At 52.7% G+C, this 23876-nt stretch overlaps 1 protein-coding gene across 5 annotated transcripts in view; it reads left to right on the top strand.

The window, feature by feature from the left end:
• The window catches only part of WDFY4 (WDFY family member 4), a 275027-nt gene that overhangs the window by 1436 nt on the left and 249715 nt on the right, over window positions 1–23876 (top strand). For all 5 annotated transcript variants that reach the window (XR_007916089.2, XM_017338630.3, XM_051837552.2 and 2 more), the window contains exon 2: window positions 21688–21941. Coding sequence is in view for 4 of the 5 variants with exons in the window: in XM_051837552.2 (XP_051693512.2) it covers window positions 21688–21941 (254 nt within the window). In the remaining variant the exon portion in view is untranslated. The remainder of the gene's footprint in view (window positions 1–21687; window positions 21942–23876) is intronic.

Raw genomic sequence — 23876 nt, forward strand, 5'->3', positions numbered from 1 at the left:
ACTTTTACCGTGTGTATTGAAATGGCCAAACATGGCTGTTTCATTTTGCAGGCTTGTGAATGAGGAATTAAATATTCCTTTAAGACATACTCAGCGGATTGAAAGCAATGTTTATGAAATTTTTTCCTGTGGTTGCAGGTGTCTCTGCTATTGAATGATATTCTATAGTCTGTGTTCAGTATATCTTTCTGAGATTTGAAATGTTCCTGGTTTTTTTCCTATCATCAACACTGTTGCTAGAACTATTTTTTTTAAAGACTTATGTATTTATTTTGAAAGAGTTACAGAGAGAGAGAGGAAAGAGAGATCTTCCATCTGTTGGTTCATTCCCCAGATGGCCATAATGGGCCAACCTGAAGCCAGGATCCTGGAGTCTCTCATGTGGGTGGCAGGCACTCAAACACTCGGGCTGTCTTCTGCTGCTTTTCCCAGGCCGTTAGCAAAGAATTGGATCCAAAGTGGAGCTCCCGGGACTTGAACCAGTGTCCATGTGGGATGGCAGCATGGCAGGCAGCAGCTTTACCTGCTATGCCACAGCATCTGCCCCAGAACTCGGCCTGTACAATAGTTCCCTCTCATCAACACTTTCGAGTTCTGTGGTCAGCTGCACCCCCTAAATATTACATGCAAGGTTCCAGAAATAAGTGATTCATATTTTTAAAAATGACTTTTACTACGGATGTAGTGCTATAATTGTTGGTTTTTTTTTTTAAGATTTATTTACTTATTTGAGAGTCAGAGTTACAGAGGGAGAGACAGAGAGAGAGAGAGGTCTTCCATCTGATGGTTCACTCTCCAATGGCTGGAGCTGAGCTGATCTGAAGCCAGGGGCCAGGAGCTTCTTCTGGGTCTCCCACACAGCTGCAGGGACCCAAGGACTTGAGCCATCTTCTACTGCTTTCCCAGGCCACAGCAGAGAGCTGGATTGGAAGTGGAGCAGCCGGGACATGAACCGGCACCCAAAGGAGATGCCGATGCCGCAGGCAGAGCCCTGTTGCTTGTTTTTAACGTGATACTTTTTACTGCTTCTAGTTTATAAACTGAGGTTCATCACAAGTACTTCAGTACTGTGCGTGGCTTCAGGCCTCCTCTGGGGGTCTTGAAACGTAACCCTGCGAAGCCAGGGGGGCTACTGTACATAGATGCTATGTGGCTGGGGTGGGGGGACTCCTCTAGAGAATAGATCCTAGAAACAGAGGAGGCGGAGGGTAAGGAATATGTATCTTCAGTCTTAGCAGGTGATACCAACTGCTTTCCAAAATGAGTGTCTCACATGGCCCTCCCATCTGCCTTGCAACAAAGTTTCTCTTCCTCTGCCTCTGCACCGGCAGCTGATGCTGTCAGATGTTTCGTCTTTGCCAGCCTCATGGAAAAGAAAAGCATCCACCCGTATTTTAAAGCTGTAGTTCCCAAATTTCAGCTTGGGCGTGTTTGACGTTTACCTGGATCCCTTTTTCTGTTTCAGTCTTTTGCCCACTTCTCTGTAGGGTTTTCTGTCTTTTCTACTATCGATCTGCTGCATTTCTTTTTTTTTTTTTTTTTAAGATTTCATTTTTATTTATTTGAAAGACAGTTATAGAGAGAAGTAGAGCCAGAGAGAGAGAGAGAGAGGTCTTCCATCCTCTGGTTTACTCCCCAAATGATCACAAGGACCAGAGCTGCGCCGATCCAAAGCCAGGAGCCAGGAGCTTCTTCCAGGTCTCCCATGCAGGTGCAGGGGCCCAAGGACTTGGGCCATCCTCCACTGCTTTCCCAGGCCAAAGCAGAGAGCTGGATCAGAAGTGGAGCAGCCAGGACTCGAACTGCCATCCTTAGAGGATGCTGGCACTGCAGGTGGCAGCTCTACCTGCTAAGCCATAGCGCCGGCCCCGATCTGCCGCATTTTGATACAGGTTCTGGTGTCACTCTTTTGTCATCGATGTAGGGACGTGTGTCGCAAACAGTTTCCTCTTTTTTTTTTTTTCTGTCTCCTTGTGTTCTTTGTGGTTTTGATGAATTTCAGACAATTTTAATTTATCCATTGATTCCTTTATGATATGCCCTTGTTTGTGTTATCTAAGACATTCTCCGTTGCTATAAGGTCATATGTTATTCTGTCATCGATTTTACATTTTTAAAATTTTGCTCTTTCCATTTAAGATCTTGGTCTACCTGGAGATTGTTCTGTATGGGATGCAGCAGGAGATAAGAGCTTTCTATATGGATGGCTAAGACTCAGCCTCGTTATTCAAGAGTGTGCATTCTTTAGCCACTGAGCTGCAACAGCCTTGTTGTAAATCAGGTTGTGCACAGGCGGGTCTGTTTCTGAGGTCTCTATTGTGTCAGTTTGTCTATTTTTGCTGATAACATACAATGTTATTACTTCCGGTTTTGCAGTAAAGATTGCTATCTAGAAAGATGCTCCTTATTTTTTTCTTCTTTCATTATGGCTTGGCTATTTTTTAGTATTTTATCCCTTCATATACATCAGCACATCATGTTCAACAGAATAACTGTTCATATATTTTTTAAAAGATTTATTTATTTACTTGAAAGTCAGAGTTACAGAGAGAAGGAGAGGCAGAGAGAGAGAGAGAGAGAGAGAGAGGGAAAGGTCTTCCATCCACTGGTTCATTCCCCAATTGGCTGCAACTGCCGGAGCTGTGCCGATCTGAAGCCAGGAGCCAGGAGCTTCCTACGAGTCTCCCACACAGGTTCAGGGGCCCAAGGACTTGGGCTATCTTCTACTGCTTTCTCAGGCCACAGCAGAGAGCTGGATCAGAAGTGGAGCAGCTGGGACTAGAACCGGCACCCATGTGGGATGCTGGCACTGCAGGCAGTGGCTTTACCCGCTACACCACAGCGCCGGCCCCCTATTTGATTAGAGAGAAGAGAAATATTCAGCACATCAGAATGCCTGTTTGAGGCCTGGCTGCTCTACTTCCAGCTCCCTGATAATGCATCTGGAAGGCAGTAGATGATGGCCCCTGCCACCCACGTGGGAGACCCAGATGGAATTCCTGGCTCCTGGCTTCCACCTGGCCCAGTCCTATGTGTTGTGGCCATTTGAGGAGTGAACCAGTGCAGTGGATGGAAGATCTCTCTCTTTCTTACTCTGCTTTTCAAATAAATAAATGTTTAAAAAATGGTAGTGGTCGTAAAGATGAGAGGGGAGAAGAGTGCTCAGCCCGCAGATATTTTCCTGAGGGTGGGAGTTGACGGTGATTTAGGTGCAGGAGAAATTGCAGATGACTCCAGAGCTCACACATTGGAGAGCGGCCACGTTTTACTCATGGCCAGCGCCTTGCACTTGCTGTCTCCCTAGACATGCAGCACACGGGGCCTCTGCAGATGGAGTGACGCCTCCAGGCAGCATTCCCAAGCCCTGGCCTTGGCCCATGGTCTTCTCACAAGCAGCTGCATGCATTAAAAGCTCCAGGCTCAAACATCTAGACCCATGCTATCCAATACAGGAGCCACTAGCCACGCTCAAAACGTGGCCAGTGTGAAGCAAAATCTACTGTAAGGGAAAAACACACCAGATCTCCAAGATACTGCAATGGAGCACAAAAAAGGTGGAACAGGTCTCAAGGATATCTAACAATTGAGTTCATATTGAAATCAAAATACTGTGGCCTCAGTCGGCTCTTGGTATCTGAGAGGACGCCTTGAGGATACCAGATACCGGGGCTGCTCCAGCTCCTTATGTACAACGGTGAATTATCTGCATAGATCCTGTGCACATCCTCCTGAATTCTGCCATCAGCTCTAGGTCACCCACCACGTTGCCTACAGTAAATGCTCTGTCAATGTCTTAGGGACTGTTGACAAGGAGAACAGTGTGCACCTGTTCAGGGCAGACACAAATTTTGCCCCAGATACTTTTAACTTGCAGTCGGTTGAATCTGTGGATCGGGAGCCTGTGGCTGTGGTAGCAGGACTGAGGTTACATAGGACAGAAGTTAGAAATTGATTTCCCCTACTTTTTACTTTTGTAACGTGGCTTCCAGAAAATTGAACACCACGCCTGCGCTCTGAACCTGTGGCTGCCTTTACTTGGCAGCACCCACAGAGAAATGATGTTCCGTGGCCAGAGGCTTTCACGGGGGAACGAGGTTAGAGAAGCATGGGAAGTTAAGGAAGTGAAAAGCTGCCAGCCTCACAGAGCTTCAAGGAGAAAGAAAATGTGGAGGGGCTGTCGCTCCCCGTCTTCGTGGAGGAACGACACTAAACCCTGCCTAGGCTTCATATCCGAGTCACGGCACCATTATGTCGCTCCCCCTCTTCGCGGAGGAACGACACAGGACCCTGCGCTGTTCTTTCGTCTGCTCGGCCCTCCCCGGGTTTGCTGCTGGTTCTTCCCGGGTTGGCTACCGTCCCTTCCACCTCCGTGGAAGGGCGGTTCCCCCTGCCACTTTCCCCACTTCCGCGGGGGAGCGGCACACCACCGGCTGGCTCTCTCGGGGGCTGCACAGGTCTTCCTTCAGATAGATGTTCCTGGTGCATGTTGTCTCTCTCCTCCTTTATAGTCCTCTTCCGCCAATCCCAACTCTGCTACCCACACGCCGAGTACGCTGCTCTCCTCCAATCAGGAGCAGGTCCTGCTGTTTATTGGTTGAACTGGAGGCAGCTGTGTAGAAGCTGTTTCCTCCCTTCTCAGCGCCATATTGTGGGAAAGCAGATGCACAGAATAAGTCTTAATTCCAGTAACTTAGTCTAGTCCGAGTTGCTCCCCACAAGGGGCGAAGAAAGCTTTGGAACTGTGATCAACCAGGCTCTCAGCAGGGTATAACGCAATCACATTTTACCCTCGTGTTGCAATCAATTTCATGATTCCCATTTTACAGATGAGAAAATGGAGGCTCAGAGAGATAAGGTTCTCTGCCCTCAGACACCAGGTGACTGAGCTTTTTTTTAATTTTTTTTGACAGGCAGAGTTATAGACAGTGAGAGGGAGAGACAGAAAGAAAGGTCCTCCTTCCATTGGTTCACTCCCCAAATGGCTGCTACAGCCGGCACTGTGCTGATCCGAGGCCAGAAGCCAGGTGCCTCCTCCCAGTCTCCCATGTGGGTGCAGGGGCCCAAGCACCCGGGCCATCCTCCACTGCCCTCCCAGGCCACAGCAGAGAGCTGGACTGGAAGAGGAGCAGCCGGGACTAGAACCCAGCCCCATTATGGGATGCTGGCGCCCCAGGTGGGGGATTAACCAAATAAGCCACGGTGCCAGACCTAACCTTATTTTTTTTAAAGATTTATTTATTTATTTGAAAGAGTTATACATAGAGAGAAGGAGAGGGAGAAAGAGAGGTCTTCCATCCACTGGTTCACTCCCTAGAGGGCTGCACAGCCAAAGCTGGGCCAATCCAAAGCCAGGAGCCAGGAGCTTCTTCCAGATCTCCCATGCAGGTGCAGTGGCCCAAGGACTTGGGCCATCTTCCATTGCTTTCCCAGGCCACAGCAGAGAGCTGGATTGGAAGTGGAGCAGCTGGGACTAAAACCAGTGCCCGTATAGGATGCTGGCACTGCAGGTGGCGGTGTTACCGGCTATGCCACAGCGCCGACCCCATACTAAGCTTTTTTTTTTTTTAATTTTCAGATTTATTTGTTTATTTTAAAGGCAGCATTAGAGAAAGAGAGAGAGAGAGAGAGAGGTCTTCCATCTGCTGTTTTATTCCTCAAATGGCCACAATGGCTGGGGCGGGGCCAGGCTGAAGCCTGGAGCCTGGAATTCCATCCGGGTCTCCCACATTGGTGGCAGAGGCTCAAGTGCTTGAGCCATCATGCGCTGCTTTCCCAGGTGCCTGAGCAGGGAGCCGGATGGGAAGTTGGAGCAGCGGGAACTCAAGCCAGAGCTTGTATGGGATGCCGGCATTGCAGACTTCGACTTGACCCACTGTGCCACCACACGGGGGCCCTCCACTGGGCTGTAAAAGCAGGTGCACCCTAAATTAGCATAGCCACCAAAGGGTTGCAGAAACAACACTCAGGGAGTGGCTCCGTCGACAGCCATAGGCAGAAGTGTGCAAACTGCCCTTTAGCCAAATAACAAATGTCTCTTTTGAGAATTCCCCTTCCGGGAAGATTGCACAGGAAACCAAGTCGCTGTGGCGGGAGGTCCTTTCTCCAGCTCCCCGGTAACAGCAGAGCTACTAGAGAACAAGGGAGTCAGTTACAGGAGCTGGACCAATAGGAGCCTTTGCAGCCATTACATCTGACAATTTAACAACACAGCTCAGCATAGGGCATGTTTATGGTGATCTGCAATCGATGCAATTCTGTACTTATCCATTGCAAGTAAAATATGATTGCAAAAATAAGATGCAGAAATGAAAGAGAGAAATGCTTGTTGAACTCTTTGTCTTCAATATAATAAGGACGTTGCCCAGAGAGTACAATTATGTGCCAGTTCAGAAATAAAATCAACAAGTTAAAAACTTGTCTCAGGAAATCTTTATACACACATAGAATTGAGGGATAGGTAGCCAAAGGTGAATAAAGACACAGGCCCAGGAAGAAACTGCTGGAGTTCTGGCCGAAACGCGTGGGGAGTTACCGATGTTGAGCGTGGATCCAGCGGGGGAGGGAGAGAGTGGCCCCCAGGTGCTGAAAGCGGCAGGGGGGTCGCGCGTGTCACAGGGGCAGGATCCCACGCCACTGCAGAAGTTTGTCCCTGGAGTCCCTGCTTGAAGAAGGCATGTCCCTTAGGAGAGGGAAGAGGGCAGAGATCGCGAGGGCGCAGCACCCGGGGATAGGAAGGCGCTAGCCCCAGGGCTTGGGCCCTGAGGCAAGCGCAGGTGCAGGCACCTGGCGCATGCGCAGCTGCAAACTCTGCGGGGATTGGAGACCGCGGAGGATGAGAAAAGGGCGGGGAGAATCAGGGCGGGCGAATGTCCTGCGTGGAACAGGGTGAGGCAGAGGGGACAGCGCGTGGCTCCTGTTCCTCCGCTTCAGTCTGTTGCACCTGCTCGGGCTAGGGGAGATTGGTTCCACCTTGGCGCCCCCCTCCCCCAACACACACACGCATTTGCCCCCACAGTCATCCCAGGAGATACTTCTTTCCTCGGGCATTTTGGAGATGCCAGAGGAGTCTCATTCTACAGGCACTTAGTGTGCTGTGCCTCCTGCCCCCAATTTTAATGGCATTTGGTAATTGATATGAACTTGGCATTGAGGATGTACAGGGGCAAGAAAGGGAAAGTGCATTGGCGCTGCATGAGAGTGAGGAGCGCTGTGGATAGTCTAGGCAGCAGCTGCTGGGGACGAGGAAGCGGCCAGGACTCACCCAGTGCAGACTTTATTCTGCCTGACTCACAGCCACGTTCTGGCACGAGTGGTTTTCACTGCCAGGCTTCCCTTCGGAGGATGGAAGCTTGCTGCCCGCTCCTGCCTTGCTGTAAGCTGAGACCGTGGAGAGGGCGGTCCCCTGCCGGGTGCGGCTGCGTTCTGATCACAGGAGAGCCTAGGCGTGGTGCAAGTGGGCACCGGAGAGGGTCAGGGTGATGTCTGTGTCCAGGGCACAGCCCTGAGCTGTGACTGTGGGGTGGGAGGAGGGGAGGCGCGGGTGGAGGCGGAGGGTCAGGGTAGGGCTGGACGTTTCAGTGAGAAAATGAGGCAAGGGATGGGGTTGCGTCTGTATCGCCGAGGGAGAGTCACTGGGAGCCATGGAGGACATTAGCACAAGGGAGTGTGTGGGGAGCAACTGGGAGCAACTCGGACTAGACTAAGTTACTGGAATTAAGACTTACTTTATGCATCTGCTCTCCCACAATATGGCGCTGGGAGAGGAGGAAACAGCTTCTACACAGCTGCCTCCAGTTCAACCAATAAACAGCAGGACCTGCTCCTGATTGGAGGAGAGCAGCGTACTCGGCGTGTGGGTAGCAGAGTTGGGACTGGTGGAGAGGACTATAAAGGAGGAGAGAGACAACATGCACCAGGAACATCTAAGAGGAACATCTATCTGAAGGAACACCTGTGCAGCCCCCGAGAGAGCCAGCCGGCGGCCGCGGAAGTGGGGAAAGTGGCAGGGGGAACCGCCCTTCCACGGAGGTGGAAGGGACGGTAGCCAACCTGGGAAGAACCAGCAGCAAACCCGGGGAGGGCCGAGCAGACGAAAGAACAGCGCAGGGTCCTGTGTCGTTCCTCCACGAAGACGGGGAGCGACAGGAGTGGGATGGGATGGGAGGGAGGGCCAGGTGGAGGCAGGGAAGCTGGGAGGGGCAGTGGAGGAAGGCGCCTGCCCAGAGAGACCCCCTAAGACAGCAGGCACGGAGACCCTGTGCCATCCACTCCTGTCGCATTCTGTGACACGCTGTGGTTCCCTTTGGTGGCATCTTCCCCCTCTCTGGGGCAGATAGAAGGGTTAGGTCTGCCCTCGAAAAATTCCAGTACACCGGCTCTGTGGGAGACTTGTTCTGGCTAAACAAATACTTGGCCCTCAGAGGAGAGGGTCTCTGAAACAGGGAGAGCTCCCCTGGCAGACACTTCGGGCATGCCTGCTCCCAACACCGCATGTTACAGGTGGGGAGACTGAGTCACCGAGCGTCCTTGACACTCAGTTGCCAAAGCGCCGTTCCTTCCTCGTCATTGAGGAAGAAGTCATCACAGGGCACAAGCATCCCTTTTTCTCATTCATCTGAAATCAGAGTTTTGGGGTCTGGATCTGCGTGGCACAGGTGGACGAGTTGCTGGAGAAGACTGGTGACTCCTTTTGGGGGTGTGGTCAATGGGTTGTGCCCTGGTCTTGCTGTGCTTTTTTTTTTTTTTTGACAGGCAGAGTGGACAGTGAGAGAGAGAGAGACAGAGAGAAAGGTCTTCCTTTGCCATTGGTTCACCCTCCAATGGCCGCTGCGGCCGGCGCGCTGCAGCTGGAGCACCGCGCTGATCCGAAGGCAGGAGCCAGGTGCTTCTCCTGGTCTCCCATGGGGTGCAGGGCCCAAGCACTTGGGCCATCCTCCACTGCACTCCTTGGCCACAGCAGAGAGCTGGCCTGGAAGAGGGGCAACCGGGACAGACTCCGGCGCCCCGACCGGGACTAGAACCTGGTATGCCGGCACCGCAAGGCGGAGGATTAACCTATTGAGCCGCGGCGCTGGCCCCTGCTGTGCTTTTGATGAGCTGTGAGAATGTAGACAGGCTGATGCCTCACAGGCCTGGGAAGGCAAACTCCCAGACCCGGTGGCTTCACAGTCTCAGCCGCGACTTGGTGCCCGTGCTGTGCTGTCTGTGTTATCTTTGCAATGTCATCGGCTAAACAGGGCAGTGGGCGAACAAGGCAAGCCGTGCTGGATAGCTGACAGGTGTGGCAATCTTAACAGGTGGCCACAGGGGCAGGGAGGGTGCTGCGGGTTCCTCTGCGGTGTCATTGCTCTGGGGGATGGGAGGGTGAGGAGCGTGGAGCACCCGTGTTCCTGCTTTCAATCCCCACCCCCTCCTGGTGGCAGGAGCTCTCATCCGGGGCCATTTCAGGCCCTCCTGTGTGGCCCTGCACTTCTCCTGAGTGTGTCCACGTCCCCTCTTGCTCTCTCTGCATTGAGGCCTCTGCTGCCATCTCTCCCTTGTCCCCAGGAAACCAGCGCCTTCCCTCTGCCCCCTCAGCTGGAGTCCTGCTCCTGGATGGTACCCCCCAGCCTGCCTCCCCCTCCTCCCCATCTCAGCAGGCCGTGAGCACCAGGAGGCGGCGGCTGGGCCCCGAGAGCTGCTGTATTTCGGCAGTGTCACCCTCGGCTGAGAGCCTCCTGGTGACACCCAGGACTGCTGCACGGGACAGAGACCACGCCCACCTGCCTGGCATTCGGCACCCTCTCACCATGCACACCTTGCCTGCTCAGCTCTGGCTTCTCCTCGACACCCTGACCATGTCCCCACTACTGGCAGCCTGGAGGACCCAGCCACTTGCTTCAAGTGCTTGTCCAGATCCCTCGGTGCCTCCTGTGGGCACCGTTTGATGAAAGGACCCAGCCAGGACCCGAGCGCCTCTTCCCCTGGCAAACCACTGTGTGAATCCAATGGGAGTGGTGGAGGGGGCGCTGTGTCTCCTGTGTTTGACCTGGGGTCTGGCGGTTATTAGCTGCTGGATTTCAGACAAGGTGCTTGTTTTCTCTGAATCCATTTCTCTGAGCCTCACTTTGCCCATCTGTATAATGAAAATAATATGTGCCCACTTTACATATTTCTTTTTAAAAGATTTTTAAAAGCTTTATTTATTTATCTGAAGGCAGAGTTAGAGGGAGAGGTGATTTTCCATACCCTGGTTCACTCCCTAAATGGATGCAACCACCAAGGCTGAGCCAGTCCAAAGCCAGGAGCTTCTTCCAGATCTCCCATGTGGGTGCAGGGGCCCAAGCACTTGCACCCTCTTCTACTGCTTTCCCTGGTGCATTAGCAGGGAGCTGGATCAGAAGCAGAGCGGCCGGGACTTGAACCAGCGCCTGTATAGGATGCTGGCACTGCAGGCAGCAGCTTTACCCATTACGCCACAGTGCTGACTCCTACAGATTTTCTATATTGGATCACATTAATGTCTCTTGTTAGTAGCTTCTCATTCATCTACAACCATTCCTAAGGTGTATTTCCTTAAGTTTCGGGAGAAAGCAATCGCCCATTGGTTCCGCTGTTGGAGAGACGCGCAGTTAAGGAGGCGGGGCTCCTTGGTGACACTCAACTGTAGCTAAGCTGTGAGCGTCCGGCCAGGGGAACTGCTCCCTGGCTGTTCTGGGCAATGTGGAAGTCAGACACATACTGAAATACAAAACCAGCCCCTTCCGCAGCTCGCCAGGAGTTCCTGTATTCCGTTGTTGCTGCAAACCCTGCAGAGGTGTGTGCTGGCCGGGAGCATGGCGCAGCCTGGGATCAGAAAAGGGAAGTCTTGGGGGCCGCGGCAGGTTTCACTGAGCGGCCTGCTTCCTGCCCACTGGAATCTTGGTCTGCAGGGAAATTCTTGCACTTCTGCAAACAGCCGGAGCCGCTGCGTCTCCTCTTGAGTCAGGCTGAGCAAGATGTAGGTCTCCAGGGTGCTGGTCCTTAACTGCAGGCCTACCCAGCCCTTGGCTTATGCCAAAGGTGGGGACCCTAGCCTCCCAGGGGGACTTTCCTGGCAGGGGAGGTGTGCGAGGCAGCCTGGGAGGGACTTCCCAGGGGACAATGGTGCATTGGAGGGGGGGTTTCGGAGGCAGCCACGCCTGGGCTTCCGTGAGTTACAAACTCTCGCTCCAGGCCTAGGTTCCTCATATAAAACGGCTTCCATCCTGCGCACGCCTTATGGAGTCCTTGTGTGCACCATATGTAGCCCGCAGTGAGGCTCGGCTCCAGCACCCTGTAAGCCACTTTCTTCTCTCACACAGCACGTGTCCCATGTGATGGGTCTGGGTCGGGGCCGAGGGGCCACCAGGGCTTGCAGCACAGCGGGCGAGGTGGACAGCACAGGACACTACTACCCAGGTCCCTGTCCCAGGTGTCCCCCTGGAGATGGTCCTGAGATGTGGTCCCTGGGCCATGCTGTTTCCACACCACTGGGGAACTTGCTCTGTTGTTGTTGTTTTAATTCCAAAGGCAGGCACATCTGCACAGAGCTTCCGTTAGCTGGTTCACTCCCCAGCTGCTTGCAACAACTAGGGCTGGGCTAGTAACTGAAGCCAGAAGCTAGGGACACCAGTCAGGTGTTCTAGCTGGGTGGCAGGAGCCCTATGACTTAAGCCATCACTGCTGCCTCTCAGAATACGAAATTCGCTGAAAGCTGGATTCAGGGAGTGGAGCCCAGGGCATCAACCCCAGGCACGCTGATGGGGCCCATGACATCCTCAACAGTGTCTGAACTGCTGGGCCATGTACCTGCCTTGGAAGACTGGGTTTTCACAGTGTCGCCTGGCTCAGCGCCGGAGCACTGCCTTCAGGGACAGCGGCTCCCAGGGGACGATTTTAGGAGGAGCTCTCAACTGTTTGCCTCCAGATCCCATCCCCAGGCTGGCCGTGCAGCCCAGCAGGCAGGCATGTCAAAGCAAAGTCCCCTGTCAGCTCCTTCCTCGGGCGTGTCCACAGGGAAGCCTCGGGGCTGTTCCTGCAGGCCTGGGACACGGTGTGAGCACACCCCGACGCTGCTGGAACTCGCCGTGACTCGCCTCTGTGGAGAAGGGGGAGTCATGCTCATCCCCGAGCCAAGGGCTGCTGGGAGAAGGAGAACAGTGTGGTGTGTGGAGCCCGCTCGGCACAAGGCCCTGTGCGTGGCCAGTGTTCAGGAGATGCCGCTGTTGTTGTAGTCATACTGCATGAACCTCATCTCCTTCTCTTAGTGTTTAGTTAGCTATGTATGAATAAATAGTGGTAAAGTGAGGATAAATACACATAACAAAAATGCACATTTTAACCATTTCTAAACGCATGGTTCAGTGGCATAAAGTAATTCAACTTGGTATGCAAGCGTTGCCAGTGCTCATCTCCAGGAGCTTTTCTCCTTCCCAAACTGGGCCCATGAAACAAGAACTCCCCCTGTTTCCTTCCCCGCATGCTTGGGGACTAGCACTCTATTTTCTATGCCTCATACGAGTGGAATCAAGTGGTATTTGTCATTGGCTGGTTTTCTTTCACTTACCGGAATGTCTTCCCTTTTTTATTTTTTATTTTTTGACAGGCAGAGTGGACAGTGAGAGAGAGAGACAGAGAGAAAAGTCTTCCTTTTGCCGTTGGTTCACCCTCCAATGGCCGCCGCAGCCAGCACACTGCGCTGATGCGATGGCAGGAGCCAGGTGCTTCTCCTGGTCTCCCATGGGGTGCAGGGCCCAAGCACCTGGGCCATCCTCCACTGCACTCCCTGGCCACAGCAGAGAGCTGGCCTGGAAGAGGGGCAACCGGGACAGAATCCGGCGCCCCGACCCGGACTAGAACCCGGTGTGCCGGCGCCGCTAGGCGGAGGATTAGCCTAGTGAGCCGCGGCGCCGGCCCAGAATGTCTTCCACACTCATCCATCTTGTAGCGTGTGTCAGAATTCTATTCCTTTTTTTTTTCTTTTTTTTTTTGAAAGATTTATTTCATTTACTTGAAAGGCAGAGTTATGAGAGAGAGAGAGAGAGAGAGAGAGAGAGAGGTCTTCCATATGCTGGTTCACTCCCCAGATGGCTGCAACAACCAAGACTAGGCCAGGCTGAGGACAGCAGTCTTGTCGCTCCCCCTCTCGCGGAGGAACAACACTAAACCCTGCGCTGTTCTTTCGTCTGCTCGGCCCTTCCCAGGTTTGCTGCTGGTCCTTCCTGGGTTGGCTGCCAACCCTTCCACCTCCGTGGAAGGGCGGTTCCCCCTGCCACATTCCCCACTTCTGCTGGGGAGCGGCACACCGCCGGCCGGCTCTCTTGGGGGCTGCTCAGATGTTATCCGGATGTTCCCGGTGCATGTTGTCTCTCTCCTCTATAGTCCTCTTCCACCAATCCCAACTCTGCTACCCACACGCCGAGTACGCTGCTCTCCTCCAATCAGGAGCAGCTCCTGCAGTTTATTGGTCGAACTGGAGGCAGCCGCGCAGAAGCTGTTTCCTCCTCTCCCAGCGCCATATTGTGGGAGAGCAGATGCATAGAATAAGTCTTAATTCCAGTAACAGTCTAGTCCGAGTTGCTCCCCACACAGTCTGGAACTTATTTGAGTCTTGCCCACGTGGGTGCAGGGGCCCAAGCACTTGGGGCATCTTCTGCTGCTTTCCCAGGTGCATCAGCTGGGAGCTGGATCAGAAGCAGAGCAACTGGGACTGGAACCAGCGCTCATATGGGATGCCGGCCTTGCAGGTGGCGGCTTAAACTGTTACGCCACAGAGCCAGCCCCAGAATTTCATTCCTTTTTAAGGCCAAATACTATTTCCTCTTATATGCTTGTAAGTATATGTGGAGGCTTCAAAAAACATTCATGAAAAATCAGAATTAACAGAGGTATGGGGAATGGGTAAAGGTCCTGCCTGCAGTGCTGGCATCCCATATGGGTGCCAATTCTAGTCCTGGCTGCTCCACTTCTGATCCAGCTCTCTGCTGTGGCCTGGGAAGGCAGTAGAAGATGGCCCATGTCCTTGGGCCCCTGCACCCATGTGGGAGACCTGAAGAAGCTCCTGGCTCCTGGCTTTGGCTTGGCTCAACCCCAGCTCTTGCGGCCATTTGTGGAGTCAACCAGCCAATGAAAAACTTTTCTCTCTCTGTCTCTCCCTCTCTCTCTGTAACTCTGACTTTCAAATAAGTAAATAAATCTTAAAAAAAAAAAGAGGTGTAGATTTTCCATGAGCTTCGTGAAGCCCCTCCTCATGTCCCTAGTGTGTGCATGTGTGTGTGCGGGTGTGTGTACGTGTGTGTGTGTCACATTTTGTTTAATATCCACTCACTCCTTGTGGTCACTTGGATGGCTTCCACTTTCTACCAGGAAGACTTCTGCTACAAGCGTGCACGCACCGATATCTGTCTCTGCTCTCAACTCCTTTTGGGATCCCTATATTTTATATAACCAACTCACCTTGGTCTATTACTACAGCCCATTGGACAAAAACGTCAATCATCAATAAATATATAGTCTTTTAAACTGGATTCAAAGGTGCGTGAGAACTTAAAGGAGCAGTCTCCCCACTTGATGAACATGGAGACCGACTCTGACCTGAGTGTGGCTTGTGTTGACAGATCTTCCTTCCTTCATCCCCTCTCGCTCCCTCCCTTCCTTCTTTTTCTTTCTTTGCAACTCAGAGAGACAGACAGAGTTCCCACCCCCTGAATGACTTCCCAAATGCCCACCAAAAGCCATGGACTGGGTTAAGGGCCAGTGGTAGGAGCCAGGAACACAATCTGTGTCTCCCATGTAGACGACAGGAACCCAACCCCTTGAGCCATCAGCTGCAGCCTCTCAGAGTGTGACTTAGCAGAGAGCTGGAATCGGACGGAAACGGAGTTGGGACTTGAACCCAGCTGCTTGGATCTGGGATGCAGGTGTCCAGGCGGCTTCTTAATGCATATGCCAAAGCCGAACATAACCTTTGAAGTCCACTTTTGTTTCCCTTGTATTTGGTTATTCGCCGAGGACACTCTCATAGGCGTGCCCTTCCGTCACTATTTGCATGGGAAGGCTGCTGACCTGTTGTCTTAGCTCGGGGCTGAGCTGTGAACGGAGCACCCCTGTCTGCTCTGCCCCCACTTCAGCCGAGCTGTAACTTCTAAGTTCTCCTCGCTCCTGCGAAGCGGTGGTGAAGCAGGAAGTGAGGCCCAGCCGCGCCCTGCAGAGGGGACTTTTGGGAAACAATAAGTAGATTTCTTTGTCTCCCTCCCGGGGAGCTCCAGGTGGAGGCCAGGGTCCGCTGAGGTCTGGCTCGGCTCCTGCAGAGGGAGGGACTGTCTTTTGTCTGAAAAAGAAGGTGCAGCAGTTACAGCCATGCCTGAGTGGCTTTGCTCTCTGCGTGGTCGGGACCCAATGTAGACGGCAAATGGCAGACGGGTCAGCCTTAACACCGGGCCCCTACAGTCCCTGAGCGGGAGGGGTCGCAGACTTCAACAAGAAAGGCAGGTAGGATTTTAATCTTCACTCATCAAAGCAACCCTTGGTTCCCAGGTCCTTTAGGCTTCCCCGTCAGTGCACCTGCTGGGCCCAGGGCTCCGATGTCCTGGCAGGTGCATAGGACGCCGCTTTTGATGATTCCAATCTCTGCAGGTTGGGTCAGGGAGCTGGCACTTGGAGAGCTGGACTGCTTCTGGGCTCCCAGCCCCCAGCCCTGGTGCTGCTGAGGTCCTGGACACTCTGTCCCTCTCGGGCCACTGCAGATGGGTCACCTGGTTCCTGTACATGGTGCTGTGCCCCTCGCCACGCAACCCACACACTCACAGTCCCCGCGGGGCCTCTGCCACCTTTGGCGACTCACTGCCCTGCTCCTCTGCTGTCCTCCATGCATAAAGAATGGGGTGGGACTGACGTCACCAGGCTCTCGTGGGAGGAGAAACCCAGAGAGGGGAAACAGCTCCATTTAGACACCACAGTGGCCAAGCTGGGCCTGGCCCCCTGCCTCTGACTCCCACTCTGGCTGCCTAAGGGGGCTGGTGTCTGCTGGGGGAAGCAGGGGCGCTAGCATGGGGCACGGGGAAGAGGTGACATGAAGGAGCCATGATGACACTGGGCTGGAATGTCACCCCCCTGAGCCTGACCCCAACAGGGAAGCTCCAAGGCAGGCCGAGGCCTCCGGAGAGCCTCTGCACTTCCTGTCTGTAGTGTTCCAAGCCACTCTCTGCCCCTGGTGCTAAGCAAGCCCTGGTTTGAGCTTTGTGCCAGGCAGCAAAGCCTGGGCTGGGCTGTTCACAGGTCTATGGAGTCTGTTCTTTCTCTCTCTCTTTCTTTCTCTCTCTCTCTCTCTCTCTTTCTTTTTACTTATTTATTTGAAAGGAAGAGATACAGAGAGAAATGGAGAGGGGAGAGAGAGAGGGAGGGAAAGAGATATCTTCCATCTGCTAGTTCACTCTTCAAATGCCTGTAGCAGTTGGAGCTGGATGGATCCAAAGCCAGGAGCCAGGAGCTTCTCCCAGGTCTCCCATGCAGGTGCAGGGGCCTAAGCATTTGGGCCATCCTCCACTGCTTTCCTGGTCGCATTAGCAGAGAGCTGCATCAGAGGTGGAGCAGCCAGGTCTTGAACCAGTGCCCATATGGGATGCTGGCACTGCAGGTGGAGGCTTAACTTTCTATGCCACAGCCCCAGAGCCTTCTGCTCCCACTACTGGCTGGCCAGAGGACCCTGGGCGAGTCACGTCTCTGCTCGGGTCTCAGTGCCATCTGGGGTCCAAAGCTGATAGCTTTGAAACTACCTGGTGGGAGGAGGATTAAATAAAAATGCCCACACCAGGAAGACACTGGTAAGTGCCTGGGCATTGGTTCCTCATTGGTTCTAAGCCCGTGACACTCAGGTGTGAGCTGTGGGGCTCGCGACTCAGCGCTCGGAGCCAGCGCGCTGCCTGGGTTAGAGTCAAAAGCACAGAGCCGGCCAGCGCCGCGGCTCAATAGGCTAATCCTCCGCCTTGCGGTGCCGGCACACCGGGTTCTAGTCCTGGTTGGGGTGCCGGATTCTGTCCCGGTCGCTCCTCTTCCTGTCCAGCTCTCTGCTGTAACCCGGGAGTGCAGTGGAGGATGGCCCAGGTCCTTGGGCCCTGTACCCGCATGGGAGACCAGGAGAAGCACCTGACTCCTGGCTTCGGATCAGCGCAGTGCGCCACCCGCAGCAGCCATTAGGGGGTGAACCAATGGAAAAGGAAGACCTTTCTCTTTGTCTCTCTCTCTTACTGTCCACTCTGCCTGTCAAAACAAACAAACAAGTAAACCAACCAACCACAGAGCCAAGGCCTGCAGAGTGCGTTTGTTTTTGTCGCTCCCCCTCTTCGTGGAGGAACGACACAGGACCCTGCGCTGTTCTTTCGTCTGCTCGGCCCTCCCCGGGTTTGCTGCTGGTTCTTCCCGGGTTGGCTACTATCCCTTCCACCTCCGTGGAAGGGCAGTTCCCCCTGGCCACATTCCCCACTTCCGCAGGGGAGCGGCACACCGCCGGCCGGCTTTCTCGGGGGCTGCACAGGTGTTCCCTTAGATGTTCCCCTTAGATGTTCCTGGTGCATGCCGTCTCTCTCCTCCTTTATAGTCCTCCTCTGCCAATCCCAACTCGGCTGCCCACACGCCGAGTACGCTGCTCTCCTCCAATCAGGAGCAAGTCCTACAGTTTATTGGTTGAACTGGAGGCAGCTGCGTAGAAGCTGTTTTCTTCTCTCCCAGCGCCATATTGTGGGAGAGCAGATGCACAGAATAAGTCTTAATTCCAGTAACTTAGTCTAGTCCGAATTGCTCCCCACAGTTTTTGTTTTTGTTTTTGTTTTTTTTTCCAAAGAGTAACATATCTTAGTGGGACAGTGTTTTTTTGTTTTTGTTTTTGTTTTTTTGTTTTGTTTTGTTTTTTTTAGATTGATTTATTTGTTTGAAAGAGTTACACACAGAGAGGAGAGGTAGAGAGAGAGGTCTTCTGTCCTCTGATTCACTCCCCAATTGGCCACAATGACTGGAGTTGTGCTGATCTGAAGCCGGGAGCCAGGAGCTTCTTCCAGATCTCCCACATGGGTGCAGGGGCCCAAGGACTTGGGCCATCCTCTATCGTTTTCCAGGCCATAGCAGTGGTAAAATGGAGCAGCCGGGGCTCAAACCGGTGCCCATATGGGATGCTGGCACTGCAGGTGGCAGTTTTACCTGCTACGCCACAGCACTGGCCCTGAGTGCATTTGTTTGACTTGCTGGAGTGTGTGTGTGTGTGTGTGTAGGGGGGAAATGCCAAAAATGTTTTATTTTTTATTTTTTTAAAACTTTCTATTTCAGACTAGGTTTACAAAGCAAAAATTGTGAAGTGGAACAAGGGGTACCTCTATACCCCACACTTACCTTCCCCTGTTATTAGCGTCTTCTGTTGGTATATTTAGAACCTTACTCAACTTCCCCTATTAGCAACATCTCAGATGAGTCTGATGTATTTGTCAACACTAATGAACCACACCCAGCTTCCCTAATTTTTTTAAAAGATTTATTTATGTTGAAAATCAGAATTACAGAGAGAGAGGAAGAGACAGAGAGAAAAGGAGATCTTCCATCTGTTGGTTTGCTCCCTAGATGGTCACAACAGCCAGCACTGGGTTAGGTGGAAGCCAGGAGCCAGGAGCGTCATCCAGGTCTCCCACATGGGTGGCAAGGGTCCAACCTCTTGGGCCATCTTCCATTGCTTTTCCCAGGCCATTAGCAGGGAGCTGGATCAGAAGTGGAGCAGCAGGACCTGAACTGGTGCCTGTATGGGTTGCCACTGTTGCAGGCTTAACCCATTGCACCACAACGCCGGCCCCACTATTTGCAATTTTTCAAACCAACAAGGGACCAGCTTCTGGAACATACTCTTGCAAAGCTGAGGCTCAGGAGAGTGAGTTTGCATGCAGAGGAGGGAGTGGGCTCGCAGGTGGATGGGTAGATGCCCACACTCACCAGTAACTTAGACACACATCCGCATCCAGATCACAAGGGCAGCTTACTTGATGTCACCCCACCTGGCACATACAGAATGTCGGGTGGGGTGTGGCGGGGAGGTAGCAGGGGAGTCTCCCATGTCTGTTGGAGGGAGTAGGGTGAGTGGCCCGCTCTATGGAAGTGTGTTAGCTGGTGGCACTTGGCTGAACTGAGCCAGCAAACATCCTTGATCAGTTCTGCTGCCCCTTGCACACACTATCAGTCACATGCATCGTCATGAGGGGACTTGCGCAGGAATGCCCAGCCCTGCGTGGGTAATCTAGCCACCTGACCCTGTGGGTGTGGACGAGCGAAACTGGTGTGTTGTCTTCCACTTGGGAACAGGAGGCAGCAGTGGGAGGAAACAAGAGGGAAACTCAGAGCCCCCTGTGGGGTCTGAAGAGAAGCCCCAGAAGAGACGCTGATGGAATGCAGGTGCACAGAAACAGGGCCTGTGTGTCTTGTCATAGAAGACTCCCGGCTACTGGAATACAGCCTGCCGGGCAGGTGCATGGGCTCGCTGGGGAGGAAGGGAACAGGGTGAGGAGTGGAGGTCCCAGGAATAAATGGATAGGGTGCCAAGCCAGGGAAGATCCAATTCAGATTAGGGCGGAGACTAAAAGGGTGTAGACAGCTCCAGCACCTGTCTCAGAGGGTCAGCCCTAAAAATAGAACAAAGACCACCCCACCTCCCACCACTGCCATTAGCCCCTAGCCAACCACCCAGCAAATGCAAAGGCATAAACAAAAAGTTTACCTTAACAATATCAGGAGAATGTTCCTATCAGACTGGATAGTCACAGACAAAAACTAGAACATCACCAGTTCGGGGCTGGTGCTGTGGTGCAGTAGGTTAAAGCCACCACCTGCAGTGCTGGCATCCCATATGGGCACCGGTTCTAGTCCCGGCTGCTCCTCTTCCGATCCAGCTCTCTGCTCTGGCCTGGGAAAGCAGTGGAAGATGGCCTGAGTCCTTGGGTCCCTGCACCCATGTGGGAGACCTGGAAGAAGCTCCTGGCTCCTGGCTTCGGATCGGTGCAGCTCCGCTGTTGTGGCCAACTGGGGAGTGAACCAGCGGATAGAAGGTCTCTCTCTCTCTCTGTGTCTCTACCTCTCACTGTAACTCTGTCTTTCAAATAAATAAAAAAATAAGTCTTTAACAAAAAAAGACTGTCACCGGTCGTTTTTCTGGATATGCACCCATTTTGCCTCCTTCCTGGGACTTCCTTCCTTTCCAATGTGCCACATGGACTGACGTGGCTTTTGTGGCAGGAAATGTGACATCGTCTCACAGCCTGCCTTTCTATGTGCACGTGAATCATCGACGTCCTTCTTGCTCCTCGTCAACTTTGAGATGGAATTGAAGTGCCTTAACGTGCCCATCTTATTTTATTTATTTTTATTTATTTAAAGATTTACTTATTTGAAAATCAAAGTTACACAGAGGAGAGGCAGAGAGAGAGAGAGAGAGGTCTTCCATCCGATGGTTCACTCCCCAATTGGCCGCAATGGCCAGAGCTGTGCCGATCCGAACCCAGGAGCCAGGAGCTTCTTCCAGGTCTCCCACATGGGTGCAGGGGCCCAAGGACTTGGGCCATCTTCCACTGCTTTCCCAGGCCACAGCAGAGAGCTGGATCGGAAGTGGAGCAGCTGGGACTAGAACCGGCGCCCATATGGGATGCCGGCACTTCAGGCCAGGGCGTTAACCCGCTGCGCCACAGCGCCGGCCCCAAACGCGCCCATCTTAAGCTGACGTTTCTGGAGCTTTAACACGTGCATTCCTGTCTCCATCACAGGGACGCAGGCCAGACCACGATTTTCATCACAAGTTTCACAACCGCCACAATTCCAGTGCGACTCTGCTCGGGCAACTCCCCCATCCCGCCCCCAGTCTCCAGCTGCTCTACTTCCTGTCCGTGCAGATTTTTGGGTTTCACGTACGTGGATTCAGTGCATTGCAGTCTTCAGGGGCTCGATTTTTCCCTGCAGAGTGTTTTGATATTCTGTGTGTGGCAGTAGTGGTTTCCACTTTTATGGCTTTGTAGTACTCCCCTGTGTTTTTCTTTCTTTTTTTTGTAAGATTTTTATCTATCTGAGAGGCAGAGTCACAGAGAGAGGGAGAGACAGAGGGAAAGGTCCCTCATTCGCTGGTTCACTCTCCAAATGGCCTTAATGCCTGGAGCTGGGCCAGGTTGAAGCCGGGAGCCAGGAACTTCTTCTGGGTCTCCCACGCAGGTGCAGGGGCCCAAGCACTTGGACCATCTCCTACTGCTTTCCCAGGCCATAGCAGAGAGCTGGATCGGAAGTGGAGCAGCCGGGTCTTGAACCGGCGCCCCTATGGGATGCTGGCGCTGCAGGTGGCGGCGCAGCCTACCACACCGCGGTGCCAGCCCCATCAATTTCCTTGCTTATAGGGAGAATGAACACAGTCCCCTCTGTGGTTGCCATAGAAGAGTTTGCATAAAGAGCCCAGCATCGGGCCTGGTCCAGCCTGGATGGTCCACCCGTATCAATCACACCTAAATCTGAAACTCTTGAAAAAAAAAAAAGCCTTCCTTAATCTAATCAGTTTCAGGTTCGTAAGGAGCCGTCTGCAGCAGGAACTAGACCAAGTGAATGCGGCCCCTGGTGGCACAGCACAGTCACCGGGAAGCGACGTGGCAGGCGTTTTCATTTTTGTTTTGTTTGTTCTGAATTCAGATCTGCTTGGCCGAGGCATGGAGGCAGAGGCTCCTCCCGAGGCTGAAGACAGAACTGACGACCCAAAGCCCCAGGATGAAGGGCAGCCCCTGGCCGTGCAGCTGGGGCTCCCGCGTGCAGGGCAGTCGTCCCCTGACCCCGCTGGCCTCTGGGACCTGCTGGAAAAGAAGTTCCTGGAATACCGGCAGTTGGCTGACAGGAGCCCGGAAGAACGCCGGGAGAGCCTGCTGTGTCTCCTCCCCCTGTTTCTGAAGGTCAGAATTCCTGGTTATCAACGTTCTGTTATTAACTGACGAGTAGTAATTGTGCATACTTACGGGGGTATGGTGTGATGTGTCTTCTAAAAATGTGTTTAATTTTTTTGAAAAGCAGAGGGGGGGGAGAGAGAGAGAGAGAGAGAGAGAGATTTCCCATCCACTGGTTCATTTCCCAAATGTCCTCAACAATCAGGGTTGAACGAGTCTGAAGCCAGGACCGAGGAACTCTGGGTCTCTCAAGGTTGGGGGCGGGGGAGGTGGCGGCAGGAAGCCAAGTGCTTGAACCATCATGCGGCCTCCAAGGGCATTAGTGAGGAGCTGGAATCAGGGGTGGAGCCAGGACTCGAACCCAGGTACTGCAGTAAGGAATGCAAGCATTCCAAGCAGCATCTTGGAATTACGTATGTAATATATATGTGTGTGTATATATGTGTGTATATATGTGTGTATCATGCATACCTGCATATAGTGTGTAATGTATATAATGCGTATGATAAAATCATCGTGAGTATTTAGCATATATATTACCTCAAACATCTTTCTTTGTGGTGAGAATGTTCAGACTCTTCTGGTTACACAAATACTTCCAAAAATTCGTGGAAAATGGAATTAAACGATAAATTCATATTAGTGCAAAATGTTGAATTCCATGCAGAGTTTTCTCCATAATATGCATTTCCATGAACTTTTGGAAGACACGCTGAATGCCTGAATTTTACTTTTCTTCACCAAACTAAACTTTATAAAAAAAAGGATTTATTTGGGGCTAGCACTGTGGCATATCAGGTAAACCTGCCACCTGTGGCGCTGGCATCCCATATGGGCACTGATTTGAGTCCCGGCTGCTCTGCTTCCAATCCAGCTCCCTGTTAATCCACCCAGGAAAAGCCATGGAAGATGGCCCAAGTGCTTGGGCCCTTGCACCAGTGTGGGAAACCCAGAAGAAGCTCCTGGCTCCTGGCTTTGGATGGTCACAGCTCTGGCCAGCGGATAGAAGAGCTCAGTCTCTTTCTGTCTCTTTCTCTGTAACTTGGCCTTTCAAATAAATAAATCTTTTTTAAAAAGGATTTATTTAATTAGTTTGAAAGGTAGACAGAAAGAGAGAGAGTATATGAGACAGAGCGAGTGAGATCTTCCATCTGCTGGTTCACTCCCTAAATGGCTGCAACACCCAAGGGCTGGGCCAGGCTGAAGCCAGGAGCCAGGAACTCCATCGGGGTCTCTCACGTGGATGGCAGGGGTTCATGCACTTGGGCCATTTTTCATCGCTTTCCCAGGAGCGTTAGCAGGGAGCTGGATCAGAAGTGGAGCAGCTGGGACTGGAACCAGTGCTCTGACATAGGATGCCGGCTTTAGCTGCACCACAACACCGGCCCCCATGAACTTAACTTTTACTTGCGTTTCTCACGAGCTTTTTGGGGTGCCTTGTGCTTTGAAATAAACGTTCCTGATTGTTGACTTGAGTCATCGCTCCACTGTTATTACATTGAGTCTGTAAGAAAAGGACACTGTGCTTCCGGGGACACTTTGGGGACGACTGGATGCTGAGGTTAGAGGTTTTACCATGGCCTCTGCTTGGTTGTCTGAGCCTATTCAGGTATCTGTAGCAAAACACCACCAACGGGCTGGCTTACAAACCATGAATACTCACTCCTTGCAGTTTGGAGCCTGGGGACTCTGAGGCAGATTTGGTTTCTGGGGAGGACTCAAAACCTGGCTCCTCTGTAGCATCTTCTTGCCGTGATCTCCAGTGGCAGAAGGGGGAAGGGATCTCTCTCGGGCTTCTGTTCTAAGGACGCAAATCCCATTCATGCAGGAAGAGGCAAACTCATCTCCCAAAGCCCTGACCGCCTAGTCCCATCACTTCCGGGATTGGGATTTCTACAGAGGAGCTTGCTTGGGGGAGGGGAGGGACACCCACCCGGGATGCCC

Source organism: Oryctolagus cuniculus, chromosome 15 (genome assembly GCF_964237555.1).
Source record: "Oryctolagus cuniculus chromosome 15, mOryCun1.1, whole genome shotgun sequence".
NCBI lineage: Eukaryota > Metazoa > Chordata > Mammalia > Lagomorpha > Leporidae > Oryctolagus > Oryctolagus cuniculus.